This window comes from Mytilus galloprovincialis, chromosome 6, assembly GCF_965363235.1.
Source record: "Mytilus galloprovincialis chromosome 6, xbMytGall1.hap1.1, whole genome shotgun sequence".
In the NCBI taxonomy this organism is placed as follows: Eukaryota; Metazoa; Mollusca; class Bivalvia; order Mytilida; family Mytilidae; genus Mytilus; species Mytilus galloprovincialis.
The window spans coordinates 7,272,749-7,292,646 of NC_134843.1; the positions used below are offsets into that span (position 1 = coordinate 7,272,749).

The window sequence follows — 19,898 nt, forward strand, 5'->3', positions numbered from 1 at the left end:
TTTGAAACACCAAATGACTTTGAAAGAAAGAAGTTCCAGGCATATATTTTTCTTACTTTTAACTATATATGTTACGCTTTCGTATAAATATAACCGACTTTACAGAATGGGATATTGAAGGCCGTTGGGGCTTTCGTCCCGGGATTTCGTCAAATTCTTTAGCTAGATGTTTAAGGATAATTGTTTCATTAGCAATGATAAAACCCATCTATATGTTATATAGAGGAAAAACTATTTTGGCGCAAATGAAACGGAAATGCCAATTGGCGCAAAAGAAAAACATCGAATGTAAATAACTGTGTTCATGGGATGAAAAATTTAAGTATGAATATAAAAAGCACAATATGAATAGTAATGATTAAAATTTTTAATTTGAAGTTCAGTAGAAAGAAGTTAAATAACTTAAAATTTCAGACCACATACGGGCCTATAGGAAAACAGCACTTGTCTTTGAAAAACAACCGCCAGAGAAATACGGAAATGATAAAATATATTCAATAACAACATTAAGAATTGCAGTATCACAGTAAATCAATAAAAAATAATGTACCTTTGTATTCTAAATCTTCTTCCATCTTTAAATGCTGAAATAATGGTATGTTGTTTTCTAAAAACCAACTGTCAAACTTATTCCGCAATTGAATATCAGTCACAACGTCAATTTTTTTCGCGGAAAATTCGGATCGACGAATCAACGTTCGAGTTAATTGTTGACGTTTAAACGGGTTCGGGAAAGCAACGTCACATAGCTTGAAATGGAGACGGCGACGTGGGATTGTACTGTCGAAGACAAGAAGTTATATATCTGTGTGAATGGAAGAAAGATGGTTGGCGACGACGGGGAGTGTCTAGTATTGGAGGAAATTGGACATGGAAAGTCAGGTGTAGAGTTATGGGTAAGATTTGATCTTTTGTTTTCAAGTACAGACTGACTAACGGCACATTACATATTTAGGCCAATAATGAAAAAAAATATATATATATATATATATGACAAAATTGATACTCGAGTGATAAATAATGGCCTGTAAATAATTCCCTTTACCACCTTCCCTTTCAAATTAATGTTCAATGACTGAAAATGTATTTCACTACCGTGTGACACGGGTGCTGCATTGCGTCGGAATATACGAAGAAAAGAAAATGCTCAAAGGATTTTATTTCGAGATTTTCAGGTATGTCGTAGATGTAAATTGGTAAATATGAAAAATTCCGAATTGACTGACATACCTGATTTTAATTTATAGAAATACTGTGGTGCCGATTTTTGTGTAATGACCACACACAAAAAAAAACTACCGAGAAATGTGCATAAAACGGGAAATTCGATTTGAAAAAATCGCTAAGATGACCGTTAATCATTATCAAAATATAATGAAGAAATCCCAGAAATAATAAAAAAAACCTTTTGACTTGTAGTTGGAGGCTGTACATCGCATTTTTTTTAAATTTTACTTGTAACGTGTCATTTAATTTGCTTTTTTTGTTCCATGTTTTCTTCACTTGTTCATGTGCTTGTCTTGTTGCAAATTCAGTTTAAAAATTAAGCCCTCGACTGTAATATAAAATACATATGGTGAACTATGTATTTGAAGCACGTCTTATTTTCTTTTACCTTTAGGATAATACTCTCATATAAACACGTTCATACCAACACGATTAATCATTTGATAAAATAAGTAGTAATATAAATACGGATATTTCTTAGAATTGACGGTCATTCTGTGAATGCAGTTACGGTCATCGGTCATCGATTTTTATAGTTGAAATGATACTAGGACATTTTTTTAGTGTGAACTCACCTTTGTCCAACGACTGTGTACACGTTATCGTTTTTATGAATTGTTTTTGCGTGAACACTTTTTTGTGTAGTCATTACACAAAAATCGGCACCACAGTATTTCTATAAATTAAAATGTTTTATAAAATCGCTCATGGCTTTACTTGGTAATATTTTTTTTGAAAAACATCGCCTGATTTTAGTTGAAATGAAAGGACATTTCTTTAGTGAGAACTTACTTTTGATTGCTTGATTGTCGGTTGCTTAACGTCCAGTGGCAAATATTTCATGCATATTCAGGACGAGAACAAGTTCACGATAAATACGATAGGTAGGTCTTGTCATAATAGAGGCAATTTGGGATGGTCGGGGAAATTTGGACTGCCACTGGAAAATAAGGGTAAGTTGGATAGGGATAGAAATTTTGCCTTGCAACAGGCAACCTACGGACCCTCATTGAGTTGTTGCAAGGGTTCTTAACGTGCAAAGAGCGTGGCACTCTCTTTACACGAGACAATGGATTTAACGTCCCCATTCTGACCGGACGTGGCTGCGAACTAATACATCCCGCACAACCAAACGGACACTCCACTTCAGCAAGCGTTTTACTGCCGGTCGGGAGAAGACCAAGTGACCATATTTCTCTTCCCCAGTCACCCTTGGGGGAACTTACTTTTCTCCTATGACTGTAATGATGTTAGAAGAAACGATAGTCCATAAGAAGGCATTATTTTAAGAGGGTTAACATATTTCACATGCATGTAACACGGTTGATGTGTGTGATGCCCGAAAAGTCCGAGGTATAAAAAGACAGTAGATCAATAGAGATGTAGAACCGTGCAAGGGCTGTATAGCCAGTCAAGGTCGTTAAAAACTTCCATATATATAAGAGATGTAGAAAATCTTCACGATGCGAAAAATATCAATGTAAGGAGATGTGGTATGATTGCAAAGGAGACAGCTATCAACCAAAAGTTCAAATAAAGTTGATGGAAAGACCAGCTTACTAACGGAGATTTATATAGATCTTTGACATAAATATCTACAGTTGTTTCCCTTGATTTCTCTTGAAATGCAGATTACACTTTAAAATAATAATTTATATCGATAAAAATATAAATCTATATAAATTTCACTGCTTACTATTATTCAATTGTTCCAGTAAAGTTTGAAATCTTCTCAACTACATCATAAAAAATGTATTTTGAAACTTATTTCAGACATCTGTACCTATTACACAACCGCACAATAACTTAAAATAAGTAAATTTAAACACAAGATTTAGAATAAAGATAAAATAAAAAGAAAGGTTGGGATTGCTTTTGGGAGTTACGATTCGAACAGTTGAGGAATTGGGGGCTAAAAAGGGGGCCAAATAAGCATTTTTCTTGGTTTTCGCACCATAACTTAAGTATAACTTAATAGAAATCTATGAAATATAAACACAAGGTTTATGACCATAAAAGGAAGATTGGGATTGATTTTGGGAGTTTTGGTCCCAACAGTTTAGGAATAACGGGCCCAAAGGGTCCAAAGTTAAACTTTGTTTGATTTCATCAAAAATTTAATGATTGGTGTTCTTTGATATGCCGAATCTAACTGTGTATGTAGATTAATAATTTTTGGTCCCATTTTCCAATTGGTCTACATTTAGGTCCAAAGGGTCCAAAATTAAACTTAGTTTGATTTTAACAAAAATTGAATTCAAGTTGGTCCAGATCGGGGTCCAAAATTAAACTGTGTTTGATTTCATCAAAAGTTGAATAATTGGGGTTCTTTGATATGCCAAATCTAACTGTGTATGTAGATTTTTAATTTTTTGGTTCCGTTTTCAAATTAGTCTACATTAAGGTCCAAAGGGTCCAAAATTAAACTTAGTTTGATTTCAACAAAAATTGAATCCTTGTGGTTCTTTGATATGCTGAATCTAAAAATGTACTTAGATTTTTCATTATTGGCCCAGTTTTCAAGTTGACCCAAATCGGGGTCCAAAATCAAACTTTGTGTGAATTCATCAAAAATTGAATAACTGGGGTTCTTTGATATGCCAAATCTAACTGTGTATGAAGATTCTTAATTTTTGGTCCAGTTTTCAAAATAGTCTACATAAAGGTCCAAAGGGACCAAAATTAAACTTAGTTTGATTTTAACAAAAATCGAATCCTTGTGGTTCTTTGATATACTGAATCTAAAAATGTACTTAGATTTCTTATTATTGGCCCAGTTTTCAAGTTTGCCCAAATCGGGGTCCGAAATCAAACTTTGTTTGTTTGTGGCTTTAAAAAGAGAAAATCTATCTGACCCTCAATTTCTTTTATTTCGATATCTTTACCTTCTGTCCATTTTGACCAAAATTGTTAGATGATTGCTTGGAGTTGTACATATAATACCTCATTAGACATGATAACTTTCTTTTAAATTTCATAATGTACACAGTTATTATAATCTATATTTCAGGTTAAGTTTAATGGAGCAAAATTTGGTAGAAACCTTCTACTCAAAAATTTATCTCCCAAATCTGAGTTCCTTCCTAGAATAACATCTGTCACAGAATTGATTGACAAAATAATGGTTAAATGTCCATGGGTAGAGGTGCGGAAAAGGAAACGGAAACAAACAGATAAACCGGAGAAAGAAACCAATACAAAGAATGCCAGAGTGGTTATAGACACACCAGTTGATTCCATTGAGTTTGATATGAGCACTCTATCTCCTCAACCAATGAAGGATAACTACTTAGGTTAGTATAAATAAAATGTATTATACTAGGTTTGATTAAGTTGCAACTTTGTAAAAATGTAAAATATGAAAGATAACTGATAATTAAATAATACAAAAACAAAATGTGTGTACTGTTCAATTCATAAAACACAGAATTCATACTCAGATAATGGTAATCCTGTAGTTGATAGACTTAAAACTTTAAACAGTTTAAGATATGAACATAAGATCTAAAAATAAATGCAGTTTGTTTCATCAAGTTGAAAACATTTTAAAGGTTTTCTCTATAGGCTACCCTTAGCCTCATAATGTATAGTTTTAAACTGAATTATGTAGATTCTAAAGAATACAATGGTTTTGTAATTTGGTGCCTTCTATATTTTAGGAATGTTTGAGGTTAATGTTCTCACACTGATGCCTCCACCAGAAAAGTATTTAGTTAGAAAGATGAATCATGATTGGGTCAGTTTATTGAGACAAAAAATTATGCTGCAACCAAATGTTATTTCAACAATATTCCCTGTGATGATTAATCCAGTTCAGGTAAGATACATGTTTACATATATAACAAGTCAAAAAGGGTACAGATATGTACAGTCTTCAACAATGAGCAAGTCCATATCACATAGTCAGCTTTAAAAGGCCCTACAATGATAATGTGAAACAATTCAAACAAGAAAAAGAAAATTTATTATAACTGTTTAAGGTAGATAGGGTGTCTTCCTCCATTTTGGATTTTGAAATACCAGATAACAAGGTCTAGATTTTTGATGAAATGTGCAAATTTTGAAATTAGTAGGTAATTCATGAGTAAGATTTTTCATTATATAGAATATGCCAGGCCTTGCGGTCATAAAACTTTCGAGCACGAGTTTTGTACTCAGACTCAAGAAACAACCAATCAAAATGCTGGATTTCATGTTTCGAGCATGATTTTTGTGCTCAGAGCACTGAGCAAAGTTTTATGACTTCAACCCCAGGTTTTATCATATTTATGATTGTATTTTACCAAAAAAACCAAACTTTTGTTTGATTAATTTTTTACCAACTTTGCCAAATAAGGGGAGACAACTCAAATGCAAGGGCAGATAATTCAGATAGTGTTACTTTTACAATAGAATGTGTTAGGAATTTACCCATTTTATTATGTAGCAAGAAAACAAGTCCGATGACCCTTTTTCTTCTTCTTGTCTGAAAGAATAATATTGGAGCTATCTTCTCATATTTTATCTCAAAATTCTATGGTGTAGTTTTAGTTTTATGACCGAAAATTGGGTTTTCCATGCACAATATATCCAAAATTTGACAATATTGCACAACCTGTAGTGTGAAAATTAGTCCGGTGACCCATTCTTTTTATTAATGTTCTTAAACAAGCAGGATATAAACTACATTTTGGCAAATTATTAAGAAATTCTATGGATTATAATTTAAACACCCCATCTACCTTAAAACTAAAGTTCATCAAAATCATTAGATTTTTAAGATATCACACTTCATGTTTTCTATAAGTGTCTGAAGGACCAGTTCATGTGTTTTCAGGTGAAGGAAAGGTCTGATTTTTTAGCAGAAAAGTTGTCAGCGTACCAACTATGGACATTAGGAGGCAATCACTTACGAGCAGCCATGCAGAACATGGCAAAGGATGTTTACTTGAATGAAATAAGGTATTGATTTGTTTTTAATGTTCCTTTATTTTTATATTTGTTATACCATAATAACTGAATTGTGTAATTATAACTGTTATCTATAAATTTTATGCATGAAAGGATTCATGTGGAGATGTCAAGGCATGCTTTGCTTTGTTTATGTTTATAAATTTATGATAAGATCAGTATCCACTATTAGCTATTACTATGTACAAGCATTATCACAGTTTTTTTTGCGAAAAATGATAGATTAAAGTTGTAAAATTTCAAGTGTTTTATGTCTCATCTTACAATTTGTCTAAATATGTTTTTCTTTTTAGAAATGTTCAAATTCACCTGTACTGTGGTCTTACAGAAGGAGAAGCAATGACGATTTCCAACCTGCACAATGGATCACAGACTTCCCTTAAACCAACATTTCAGGTGAGATCAAAGCAATCATTAAGCCTTAAGGGGGCTAGCTCACAGGTATAATTTTTTTTTAATAGGATTTTTGTATACTTTTCTATAAATGAATTTTATCATATACTGATTATGAAAAAATGAAAAAAAAAATGGGATCACAATTCATTTAAGCTCACAATCTGCCTCCGAAAGAAGTATATATTTTTGTTTATGTCCTTCCTTTATGTTGGACTAATAGGAGAAATAGAGGTAATATCGAAATACAAAATAGACTAAATAACAGAAATAACTTAAATATTACAATTGTTTTGTTCATGTACAGTTTATTGAAAACAATGATAAAAAAATATAGGTCACTGATGAGTTAAAAAAAAGATATTTCCATTTGAATGCAAAGAAATGACAGTTTTGCATCAAAGGGAGGTAATTTGGAGCTTTTTCAATGATACAAACATTTGAAAAGTCATCTGGTGTCAAACTGAATAGATTTGTTTAATTAATTTTTGTACCATATCATAAAGTTAAAACTTACAGTGTAATAAATAAAATTTGTAATGAAATACCAAATGGTTAATTTTTTGAAGATTTTTTTTTACCCGCGAGCCTCCTTAAAAAATTTAAAATGTTATGTTGTCACTCATGATGGTTATATGACCAGCATTTATGTTACCATTCCCTCAATTGTTGTATATGCAACATTTTCTTTTTTAGTTTATCGATAATGTACACAAACATTTAAATTGTAAATACTCAGTAATAGCATTTGCTAAATACAGTTTGCCTAATAAAGATAAATATACTTTGAATAGGTATATTAAGGATTTTATTATGTTGTCTCGTTTGACGGTGTCAGAAAGCGAGACATAGATATGCTCTTTCCAGAGTCGGTGGCATTGACAATGTATAAGTTTGTGATTAGGTCTAGTTTACCACTAGTGGTAAGTCAAAGATATTTGGTATGCAGTTGTCCTAGTATTGTTACATCTCTTAACACTTTATGATATTTGGTATGGGGAGAATGTGGTTTAATAAATGCATTGTTATGGAAAGTAATAATAATAAGTTAAAAATAGTTGGTTAAGCTTTGAATAGTGTGTTTATTTATATATTCAGGATAATGTTTACCAGGCATTAAAAATGAAAGATTCAACAGACTTGTCAGCAGATGTTGCTCAAATGTTGGGTGAAATAGAAATGAAGGTAAGATCATTTTCATATCTGGTTTTACTATGTCTTATGATTTAAAAATGTTATGAGGCTAAATAAAATTGGTACATGATTAAACAGAACAAATACAATCTTGCACTTGTGATTGACATTTATTTACATGTATATACTCGGATAATTTTGCAAAGGTAAATTTATTAGCTTACTTTTGCATAAAGAACATAATTGCTAAAATAAATTTCCACCATTTTAAAAGTGTACATGCAAAGGTATTGATGTCAATTTTGAATCATCAAAATTTGGTAAAGCATATTGTAAACAGATGAAACAAAACTATAATCAACACTGGTTTTATTTTAGGAAATTGCAAAAGAAAGTGTGGGAACTGTAGTAAGTGTTGCCCGTTATGGGCAAGAAAACATCAAACTATTCAACCTACTGGTTAAAAAGTTCCAACAAAAGAATGGAACTTTTAAAAGCATTCCTCAAGCTGTAAGTATAGATAAAAATAGGAAAACCGTTGTAGGAAATCAAATAATTGAATTGTGGTTAAATTCATACACCAACAGTTTAAAATCAACCAAATGGCAGTGATGAGTTAAAATTTGACTGTTCAGAATCTGACTATGGGTAATCTCATTGTTCGTACACCAAAATGAAAATAATTTTAATTAAGTCATTGGTTGAATTTCTATTGTTTACCACATTTTAAACCAATCACAACGTTTTGGTGTACGCTTTTTGAAATATTGCCTAGAATGGATTAGATTCTAAAAAGGTAAATTGAGATCAATGAATGAGCACTTTCAAAATGTGTATGACAAAGACTTCCTGTTTGCTGATTCATAGCATAATATTGATTTTTTGGTCAAAATAAAACTTCTCTCACACATTTTTTAAGTACATTTGTACTTTCATTATTGCTGAACTATTATTTGAATGTAAGTTTCATACATTTCATGACATATACTCATATTTCAGTTGTTTAAGGAGTTGCAAGGTATTAAAGACTTGAAACGAACAAGCTTTTTGCAAGAGGCATTGGACACCTCACTTAAAGATTCTACCACAAAAGTCAAAACTGCCAAAAAGAAGAAAAAACTAGAAGAGTGTATGCTAAATATAACAAAGAGCAAAACAATGGACCAGTGTCGAGAAATATATCCTGATCACTGTGATGGTATAGACAGATTTTTAGGTACAATTAGTTGTTTATTTATATTCAAGAGATACCAATCTTCTTTAACCCTTTCCTCCATTGAACTTTTTTTTTTGCATACTTGATTCGCATAGGATTTTTCAAAAAGATTATGAAAATATGCTTTCAAGTATTAATCAAATAAAAAAACTTACAGCAGAGGGTCACCAACAGGTCTTCAATGTGGCGAGAAATTCCCGCACCCGGAGGCGTCCTTCAGCTGGCCCCTAAACAAATATATACTAGTCCAGAGATAATGAACGCCATACTAATTTCCAAATTGTACACAAGAAACTAAAATTAAAATAATACAAGACTAACAAAGGCCAAAGGCTCCTGACTTGGGACAGGCGCAAAAATGTGGCGGGGTTAAACATGTTTGTGAGATCTCAACCCTATATGAAAATATGCTTTCAAGTATTAATGCATTGAGAAAAACAAATACAAATATTTCATCAAATAAATTTAAGTCAGATATTCCTATGATATTCCTTTTCATATTTGATACAATTTTATTTAGTATACTGCAAACATATAAGAGTCATAGTTCTTCAACTGCGGTACTACACAGGCGTCAAAAGGCGTTATTAAGGAGTAAAGGGGGTGGCGTCAAAAGGCGTCACTATGGAGGAAAGGGTTAAAAATTGTTAATAGGTATAATGGATACTTTTAAGCTGTATCCTAAAAATAATTTGGTGTGTATCCTAAAAATAATTTGGTGACTGGATTATATGGTTTTCTGTTTAGAATGGATATAATTAAAATAGCAGCACACATTTTTGTAAGAGTAAATGTAGAGTATTGGTTTGTATAAATATGAAACTGGTTAGCTGATTTAGGCCAAAATAGAGTTTGTTATATAATATGAACATTTCTCTTTTGTTGAATACCATACATTCACTTTGTATCTCTGGTTGAGTTTTGTTTTGTTGTTTTGCTGTCTGATTTATCAGTATCAGCAGCCTCATTAAATCTCATCTTACTTTAAATTAACACATCATAGATACCAGGATTAAATTTTTTATTTATGCCAGATGTAGTTTTTTCTTTAAAAGACTCTCGATTTTCTTATTTACATGTTTACATTGAAACATTATGTGATTTACAAATCAAGATCAGAATTGATATTGACCTTATTTTATTGGATCCCATTAAGTTTATGTGATACTTGTAGTAAAGCTTTATATTTAGGACTATTAAAATAATATCAATAATTAGTAAATAAGACAAGACATTTCAGCATGTACACTCTTGTTTTCTACAAATCAAAGCTGTGATAGGTTTTTCCAAACTGGTTTATTGTAGAAGTATAATACATAGGAATCATGATGCAGACTGATTAAAGGTTAAGAGCCTCTAAAATATAAGCTATTTTATAATTAGTTAATTGATGTTATACACAGTCATGACCAAAGCAACTGTTTTAATAATTGTTTTGTTTTTTTCAGATTTAGATATTACAAAAAATTGTATTCCATCATCATTTGTTAGTTACTGCCAGGAAGCCGTGGACACAGCGGATCTGGACAACACCCTTCCTGAAGATTTCAGTCCAGATATTAACATTAACATTAATCTAAATGGAACCAATATTTCAAACAATACAATTGTAAATAATATCATCAATCATATAAAGAAACATACACTTAAAAATTATTGAGTAAAAAAAAATATATTTTGGAATCCATTGTTGATAAAAATGATATATGTGATAGTGATAATAATGATATTTGTGATAGTGATAATAATGATATTTGTGATAGTGATAATCATGATAATACTGCAGATGATTCTGGATTCCCAGATACCTCTGAAATGAATATTAGCAGTTTTGATACTGAAATTGATTTGAATAGTATATGTACAGAAAGTAATGCTGAAACCCAGCAACCTGAAACCTCAAGTATTGTGTCTCAGGACCTATTTGTTGATTGATATTTTTAACCTTTAAGGATGTACTTAGGTGAGGTATTTGAATAAGTGTTCAGACTCCTTGATGTTTTTCCATATGATACAAGGTAAAATGTTTTGCCCCATAACACCTACATGACCTATTATCTTTTTTCATAAGACTTTATAGCTCATAAAAGATCATAAAAATTTTGACAAAATTTGAGCAGATTCTTGATTTTCTTTCTTTTGATTTGAGACCAAAACAATACCAATGCAAACATGAGGTAAAAGTCCAATTCAGCCTTTTCCCGCAAATTTTATAAATCAAATATTTTGAAAAAAAAAGCTCCATGACCTATCAATATTTTTAGCTTATTTTGATACTGAACTATAATACTCTTCCAGCTTAAAGTATCAATTTTGAAATCTTGATTTATTTAACTATACATAAGATTGCCTAAGTACATCCTTAACAAAATTATTATTCAATTAATTGAATCATGAATAAGACTTATAAGTTAATTGAAGTACAATATGTGTAATAGTCATATAGAATATATCAAATGAATAAATTATTATCAAATTCATACATGTGATTTTATCGATAACAACAGATGAGAATATGCTCAACAGAATAAAAGAGCATTTCAAATTAAAAATGTATATAATGTATAGACATTAATAATCAAAGGTTCAGGTATTGTGCTGTATAATAACTGGGATATTTAACTCTTGTTTAGTAGCTATAAGAACATATTGGTATGTGATTCTTGTTATGTGGCTCTTCTGTGTTGTTCAAAGTGTAGATCTGTAATGTAATCTCATCTCATTTGGGACCTAGTTAATTCTTGGCTTCTGAACTGAATGCATTCTTGGATACATTTTTGCAAAGGCTACACTGTAAAATGGGATTTGTTTAAAATGCTCTTCATTATGGAATTCCAAGGAATGATGTGACATTTTTTCTCATTTAATGGTTTGATAAGTGAAATAGTAAAAGACTTCATCATACACAGACAATTTTGGTATGCCTTCAAATTAAAATAGAACTAAAAAAGGTGTATCAACATTTACATGGACATGTAGGTAGATATACTATATAAATCATCAGACATGTATGAAAACAAACCAATGCACATTATGATTATATTGATGTGTACAGTTAATAACACATACTTTCCTAGTTTGTGTTCCAAGAAATTATTGGAAATTGCATACCATCTACAGAAAAGACAGTGATATTCAGCTTGTTTAAATTACCCTAAATACTGTTTCCAAATACAGTTAATATAGCATCAAAGAATTATCAATGTGGTAGCAGTGTTTGACCATTCCAGAAAAGTCAATGTGCTGTTACCATGGTCGATGTAGTGTTACCATTCCAGAATGGTCGATGTAGTGTTACCATTCCAGAATGGTCAATGTAGTATTACCATTCCAGAATGGTCGATGTAGTGTTACCATTCCAGAATGGTCAATGTAGTGTTACCATTCCAGAATGGTCAATGTAGTATTACATTTCCAGAATGATCAATGTAGTGTTACCATTCCAGAATGGTCAATGTAGTGTTACCATTCCAGAATGGTCAATGTAGTATTACATTTCCAGAATGATCAATGTAGTGTTACCATTCCAGAATGGTCAATGTAGTGTTACCATTCCAGAAAGGTTGATGTAGTGTTACCATTCCAGAATGGTCAATGTAGTGTTACCATTCCAGAAAGGTCGATGTAGTGTTACCATTCCAGAATGGTTGATGTAGTGTTACCATTTCAGAATGGTCAATGTAGTGTTACCATTCCAGAATGGTCAATGTAGTATTACATTTCCAGAATGGTCGATGTAGTGTTACCATTCCAGAATGGTCGATGTAGTGTTACCATTCCAGAATGGTGGATGTAGTGTAGTGTTACCATTCCAGAATGGTCAATGTAGTGTTACCATTCCAGAATGGTCGATGTAGTGTTACCATTCCAGAATGGTAAATGTAGTGTTAATTATCATTTAATTGATCTTTCAAAAGTATCCTTAGATTGACTATTCCAGAATGGTAACACAACATTGATAATTATAAAATGACAACAATAATTTAACTTTTCCAGAATGGTAACAGCACATTGACCATTACATAAACAAGTTTGAAAACCACAGTGCTTGAGTGTTGTGATCATACATACATGATCACGGGTGTAACCATACATACATGATCACAAGGGTGTGACCATACATACATGATCACAGTGGTGTAACCATACATACATGATCACAGGGGTGTGACCATACATTCATGATCACAGTGGTGTAACCATAGTATACATACATAATCACAGGGGTGTAACCATACATGTAACCATGTTGTCTGTGCTATGGTCGAGTTGTTGTCTCTTTGACACATTCCCCATTTCCATTCTAAATTTGATACATGGTCACAATAATGTATGTGGCCAACGGAAGGCCTTTTTTCAGAAGAAAACTAATGACAACACTGGAGTAACATCCCATGGTCTAAACCTTTCCATTTTCTAGAATTCTTAATAAACTCTTAATTTAAATAATTTAATGTTTCTATCTATATTCATGTTTTCAAAAGAAAAGGCAAAACGGTTAAAATCGACATAGGAGTGATTTGACGATTTGGCTGTTTTTGTATTTTCTGTAGATCTTGTCAAGCTGATCATTTTTACTATTTTTAACTGACACAACGGAGGATTAATGATGAGAATAGTTACTTTCAAACTCATATAGAGAATAAACCTTAATACAAATTATCTATCATTCTAAAAAAGTTTGACAACTGTCAAGACATCCTTGAAATATTTCTTTTTCTTAGAGATATTTGAATAGTTCATTAATGCTTGAAATACATGCAGACAATATATAGCCTATTGATGCCAGGATTTCCCAATTCTTGATTAGAAAATTTCCCATTTATACATGTGACATGGCTTAATATGCAGCTAGGTGAAGTTCAGATAGACATGAATAAAGGATGGTAGTTTAATATTTGCTGATTCTCACTTTATTTCTCTATAGCCTGAGTCAGTTATAAGGGCATGGGAGAGTGGTCTTCATTTCTCTATAGCCTGAGTCAGTTATAAGGGCAAAGGGGAGTGGTCTTCATTTCGGCATTCTTTAAATTTTATATGCCATTTTTGACTTTCCTTTATATTTTTGTACTCCATCCTTCTCTGTTCTTATACTTTTTGGCCCAATAGTCTATATTTTTGGCCCAATAGTCTATATTTTTTGGCCCAATAGTCTATATTTTTGGCCCAACTTTCCATTTTACCTATTATTCACTTTTCTGTAAATTCTGTAAACTTCATCAAAACCCTCAGTAATTGATATATTTCTCAACATGTCAATATACGTACATGTATAAAAAAGAAGATGTGGTATGATTGCCAATGAGACAACTGTCCACAAGAGACTAAAATGACACTGAAATTAACAATTATAGGTCCCCGTACTTGGCTAAGGTTCTAAAAGAGATATGCATAATTCAAAAATCTGTATGTACATAGTTATAGGAAGATGTGGTGTGAGGGCCAACAGTCCACATTTGATAAAAGAGGGCCTTAAATGATTTTAAGTCTATGTGTTTGTTCTTAGAAATTCGACCAAGATTTCTTTGAATAAGGAAATGACAGCAATTTTTCCATTTATATAGGGCATAACTCTAGAACGGTAAAAGTGATGCCACCAAAATTCAAATTTGATCTGTATTTAGTGGTAATAAGCATTGTGTATAAGTGTCATAACATTTGGTTGAGGCAAATTAAAGTTAGAGAACAGAAACCAACCTTGGGACGTACGTACATATGTCAACAGACAAGGGTTAAACTTAATGCCCCTCTCCGCTACGACAGTCGCATAAAAAAACACAAAACGAGAAGCACTTTTGAAGCAAATCAACAAACCACAACTAGGTATTTTAAGTTTAAATCAGTCAGAGGTCAAAACTCCAGGCAAATATAATACAGGAGACCACTAAAGCCACTAAAGACATATTCCAAGGTCTGTTAATGAATCTATAAACTGACATCTGTCTTTTACCATCTTAATATTTCCTACATCACAATATTTCTTACTTTGAATGACTTCCTTCAATATGTTCCCTATCACTGACAGGAAATGACTTGACAATAGTCCATTCTCTAAGGGACATTCACTTATTAATTGGATGGATAAACCATCATCTCATTGTGATTAAAATCTATCTTCAGAGGAAGGAAGCTAGATATACAAAATATGCTTCATTATCTAAGCTGACAAAATCTAATGTCTTTTATTACCACATGAAACATGTTGATAAATTGTTTTTTTGTAAAATAAACTGTGATCACAGGGATCTGTCTTGCCTTTTTGTCTTTTTTATGATGCAAATGTTGAAATCAAAATAGCAATACTTTAACATCTTACACAAGAAAATATTCAAAGTCAATGAACCATGACTGAGGTTACATGGCTTCACATTCTCCATGTAAATGAGATGTGCCAAAGCTTATACAACTGCATACCAAATATCATTGACCTACCACTTGTGGTTCCCCATAAACTGATCTAATCACAAACTAATACATGTAAAATAAGCAAAAGTTTCAAAGTCAATAGACCATGACTAAAGGGGCGGAGCTAAATTATCTACATGAAAATGAGATGTGCCAATGCTTATACAACTGCATACCAAATATGATTGACCTACCACTTGTGGTTCACCATAAACTAGACCTAATCACAATCTAATACATTGTTGCTGCCACTGTCGCTGCCACCAGAAACAGCATACCTATGTCTGGCTTTTTAAATCTGTCAAGTCGAGACAAAAACCAAAAACAATCAAGAAATCAGATAAGTTCAAGAAACTAGTTAAAATTGCAGTAATGATTAACAATGAGTGCTGTTAAATGATTTAAAACCAATACTAAGAAATAGAAAACCAGGCCTCATGGTCACAAAATTATTGTACTCAGACTCAACCAATCAAAATGATAGATTTTTACTGAGTAAAGTATGCCTGGTGGCCTTGGTCTGCATGCGAGACAAAGTATACCTATAAATATGAAAACCATGCCTGTATGAAGGAAAGAAAAGAATGGTGGCCGATGAGGCTTTGATGGATAACCAAAATATGGTACTACATGTAACAATCTGTTTCAGAATGCAACTAAACAACATACTCAACTACTTTCTTGTTCAAGTCATAACTTAGAATAAGTAACCTGTAGAATAGAACTGGAATGAAAAATGACAAAAAGACTTTCCCAATTTTCAATAAACTATAGATTCTGTATGAATGAGTTATTGTCAACTGTCCATGGACAATGTGAATTCTAATGTAACATAATGTTTGTAACACTTATGTTTAATTGTATACCGTCACTAATTTTCATGGTATCAATTCACAATTAATGCTATGAAAAATATGCTCAAGCTTAGACATATGACAGGACTTAAATGTATGATTAAACATTGTTTTCTGTCAGTTTCTTTAGAAGGAAATAACAATATTGAATTTTAAGCGTTTACTGCATCAATTGGTGATTTGATGGTCGCAAATACCCAATTACTGCCTTTGCCTACGAGTCACCAGTGAACTTAATTTTCAACCATCAAATCACCAATTAATGCCATAATGGAGCTTTAAATACAGTACAGTTATCTTCTAAATATTACAACTGAACAACATATTTTTTATAGTTGAATGTGCTCAAAATGTGAGGATTGAAAGTAGAATTATCTATGAATTTTTCACACCAATGCCTTTTCAATGCATATGATGACACAACTATATGTATGACGTGATCGAAAAGTAATCTACCTGCTTTTCATTTTGTATTATCTCATTTTCAGTAATCTTGAATTAAAAGTTTGTATTTTGTTGAAAAATTAGACAGAACAAGTGAAACTGCGAGCTACTGCTCACTGATGATACCCCCGCCGCAAGTGGATAATATTAATAGTGTAAAAATATGCAAGTGTTCGGTAAACAGGAAGTTGTCGAGTGATGAATCTGAAAACGCATCACACGGCATAGCTGACTTATATAAATCCTGAAACCAAATTTCAGAAATCCTTGTATTGTAGTTCCTGAGAAAAATGTGACGAAAATTTTCAACTTGGCTATCATGTGTAAAATCATACAAGTGTTCGGTAAACAGGAAGTTGTCGAGTGATGAATCTGAAAACGCATCACACGGTATAGCTGACTTATATAAATCCTGAAACCAAATTTCAGAAATCCTTGTATTGTAGTTCCTGAGAAAAATGTGACGAAAATTTTCAACTTGGCTATAATGTGTAAAATCAGACAAGTGTTCGGTAAACAGGAAGTTGTCAAGTGATGAATCTGAAAACGCATCACACGGTATGGCTGACATATATAAATGTTGATACCAAATTACAGAAAGGGTGGATGTGTAGTTCCTGAGAAAAATGTGACGAAAGTTTCATGGGACGGACTGACTGACGGACGGACTGACGGACTGATGGACGGACGGACTGACGGACAGACAGAGGTAAAACAGTATACCCCCCCTTTTTTAAAGCGGGGGTATAATAAATTTAAGGCACTTATTGTGCTCAGTCTTTTACATCTTATAAGCCATTAGTTTAGACATATTTAATAGATCGATTTTGTGTTTTTAAACAATAAAATATGTTTTAACTAATGGGTTCAACGATGGAAATATTACACAAGACATTAATGATTTAATCTTTGCTTTGTTGCAAAATATTTAGGTCAGACAACTCAGAACCCATCTTGCCTTACATATGCAGGAAAATTGTTTTCCTTTTAAACAATTATGTACCTTATACGAATATAAATGCAAACCAGAGGCTCCTTTTGGTTTTGTATAAGTAAGACAAGAGTGCTTATATTGTTCTACTGTATATATTTGAAATTACATTGCCTGCAGTCACATGGTGCCATTGTGGAATGACAATAGAACATGTATACAGGTCCCCAAACTCCCATAAAAATGATAACCAGGTGCTCTGCAGGGCGCAGCTTTATACAACCGCAAAGGTCAAACCCTGAACAATTGGGGCAATTATGGACACAACATTCAATTAGTTTGATACAGCTCTGAATTTGGATTGTCATCAAATTTTTGACATATGGGTTTCTGACACAAAACAAATGTAAAAATCTTACAAATCTATTGCGCAATATTGTGCAATTAAAGATTTCTTTTTCAAACTTTTCAAAAATTTTGAAAAAAAAAATAATTGAAAACTATTACCACCCCCTTTTTTTACAATTAGTCCAAAACCTGACATTTCTTTATATATAATTTACAAGTAATTTACAAGTAGTGTAAGGAAGGTAAATCCAAACATTTCCAACATTGTATGTTAAATGTTTTTGAATTGCCTCCCTTTTCACTGCTTTGAAATTGTCTTAATAGTCAAATGACCAGAAAAAAAAAAAAAATTCCCCCTTTTTTGCCCCTAATTCCAAAATATTTTGAGCCACAACCCCCCCAAAGTCAATACTAACCATCCCTTCATGGTATGGAAACTTGTGGTATAATTTCAGAGAGTTTCATACACTTAAACACAAGTTATTGTTTGAAAACTACAAAAATGTTTATTTTAGGCCCCTTTTTGGCCCCTAATTCCTAAACTATTGAGACCATAACCCCGAAAATCAATCCCAACCTTCCTTTAATGGAATTGAACCTTCTGGTAAAAATTTATAGAGATCCATTCACTAAAACTAAAGTTATTGTCCGGACACTAAATGCGTCTTTGGACGACAACGCAGACGACAATTATTGATACCATTATGCGACAAAAAATATTTTTGCGGTTGTATAAAAATGATGTACTGCCAAGAATCCTGGAGTGATCTTTTTTTATTTTTGAAACAATATATCTCATCTTTCAATGTAAAATTACATATCCGCTTAAGGCAAGGACTCTTCCTCATAATTCAATTGGTGAAAAATGAATGAAACTTCCATGTAATAAAAAAATTAACGGTACCAATTTTCTTGCACCATATGCGCATTTCGACAATACATGTCTCTTCAGTGATGCTCGTGGCCAAAATATTTGAAATCCTTTGAAATCCAAAGCTTATATAAAAGATGAAGAGCTATAATCCAAAAGGTCCAAAAAGTATAGCCAAATCTGTGAGAGGAATCAGAGCTTTGCATGAGGGAGATACATTCCTTAATTTATAATAATTTCTATCATTTTGTAAAATATTACCTCATTTACATTTCTGCTGAATAACTTAAAAAATTTCTTTTTAAATTTTGCTGAATAATTTCCACCCACTTAAAACCATTTTGCTGAATAATGATTCAATTGACACTGCTTTTGTTTTTACATTTGACAATTAACTACATGTATATGGACATGCAATTTTATAATTTCCAAGGTTATCTATCCTCATTAAATTGTATCATTTAATGGTAAAATCTATAAATTAATTCCTGAATTACCGTCAATACATAAAACCTTTCACTTTACCGTCAATACATAAAACCTTTCACTAAGAAAGCAATCTATTTCATTGTTGAGGTCATATATTTAAATTTATAGCTACTTACTTACATAAACATCACGTTATGTTCATTATTCAAGTAATAGAAAGAGGAAAAACATGGTGAACAGCAATGCACAAACTAGTGATTTTTTTTTTAATTCCATTGAAAAAATAATCAAAACTTTACATATCTTTTTAGAACTTCCTATCACCATTGAATGGGTATATATATAAAAAAGAAGGCAACAATCAACATAAATATATACATGTAGATGATGTCCTCCTGTATAACATGTGGCCTGTCAGTTAGCTATTGCTGTTTTGTGCTTAATACCACTTTCAGTTTTCTTGGCTATTTCATGGCCTTCAGTTTGTGATACTGGAGAAAGCCTGAGTACCCAATTAGAACCATCATAAATATTAAAGTAGGAAAACTGGCAATCTTAAATGTCAACTAGGATCGGAGTTGAACAGACCTTGCCATGATTAGGGTTCCTCAGGCTAGTGCTGACTGTATGAAGATGGACTACTTAAAGACCACAACATAAAGTACATTAATCCCCAAAATGGATATCAAATCTGTT

General features: G+C 32.1%; 2 protein-coding genes across 2 annotated transcripts in view; one reads left to right on the forward strand and one right to left on the reverse strand.

Moving 5' to 3' along the window:
- LOC143078825 (ATP-dependent RNA helicase DDX1-like) overlaps nucleotides 1-19,898 on the reverse strand; it is a 231,487-nt gene that overhangs the window by 68,390 nt on the left and 143,199 nt on the right. The gene's annotated exons all lie outside the window — the stretch shown is intronic.
- LOC143078818 (uncharacterized) lies at nucleotides 258-11,389 on the forward strand. Its single transcript, XM_076253801.1, has 9 exons — nucleotides 258-896; nucleotides 4,238-4,520; nucleotides 4,887-5,044; nucleotides 6,044-6,168; nucleotides 6,471-6,573; nucleotides 7,669-7,755; nucleotides 8,083-8,214; nucleotides 8,704-8,920; nucleotides 10,369-11,389. The coding sequence occupies exons 1-9, from the start codon at nucleotides 756-758 to the stop codon at nucleotides 10,578-10,580; spliced, it is 1,458 nt and encodes a 485-aa protein (XP_076109916.1). The 5' UTR covers nucleotides 258-755; the 3' UTR covers nucleotides 10,581-11,389.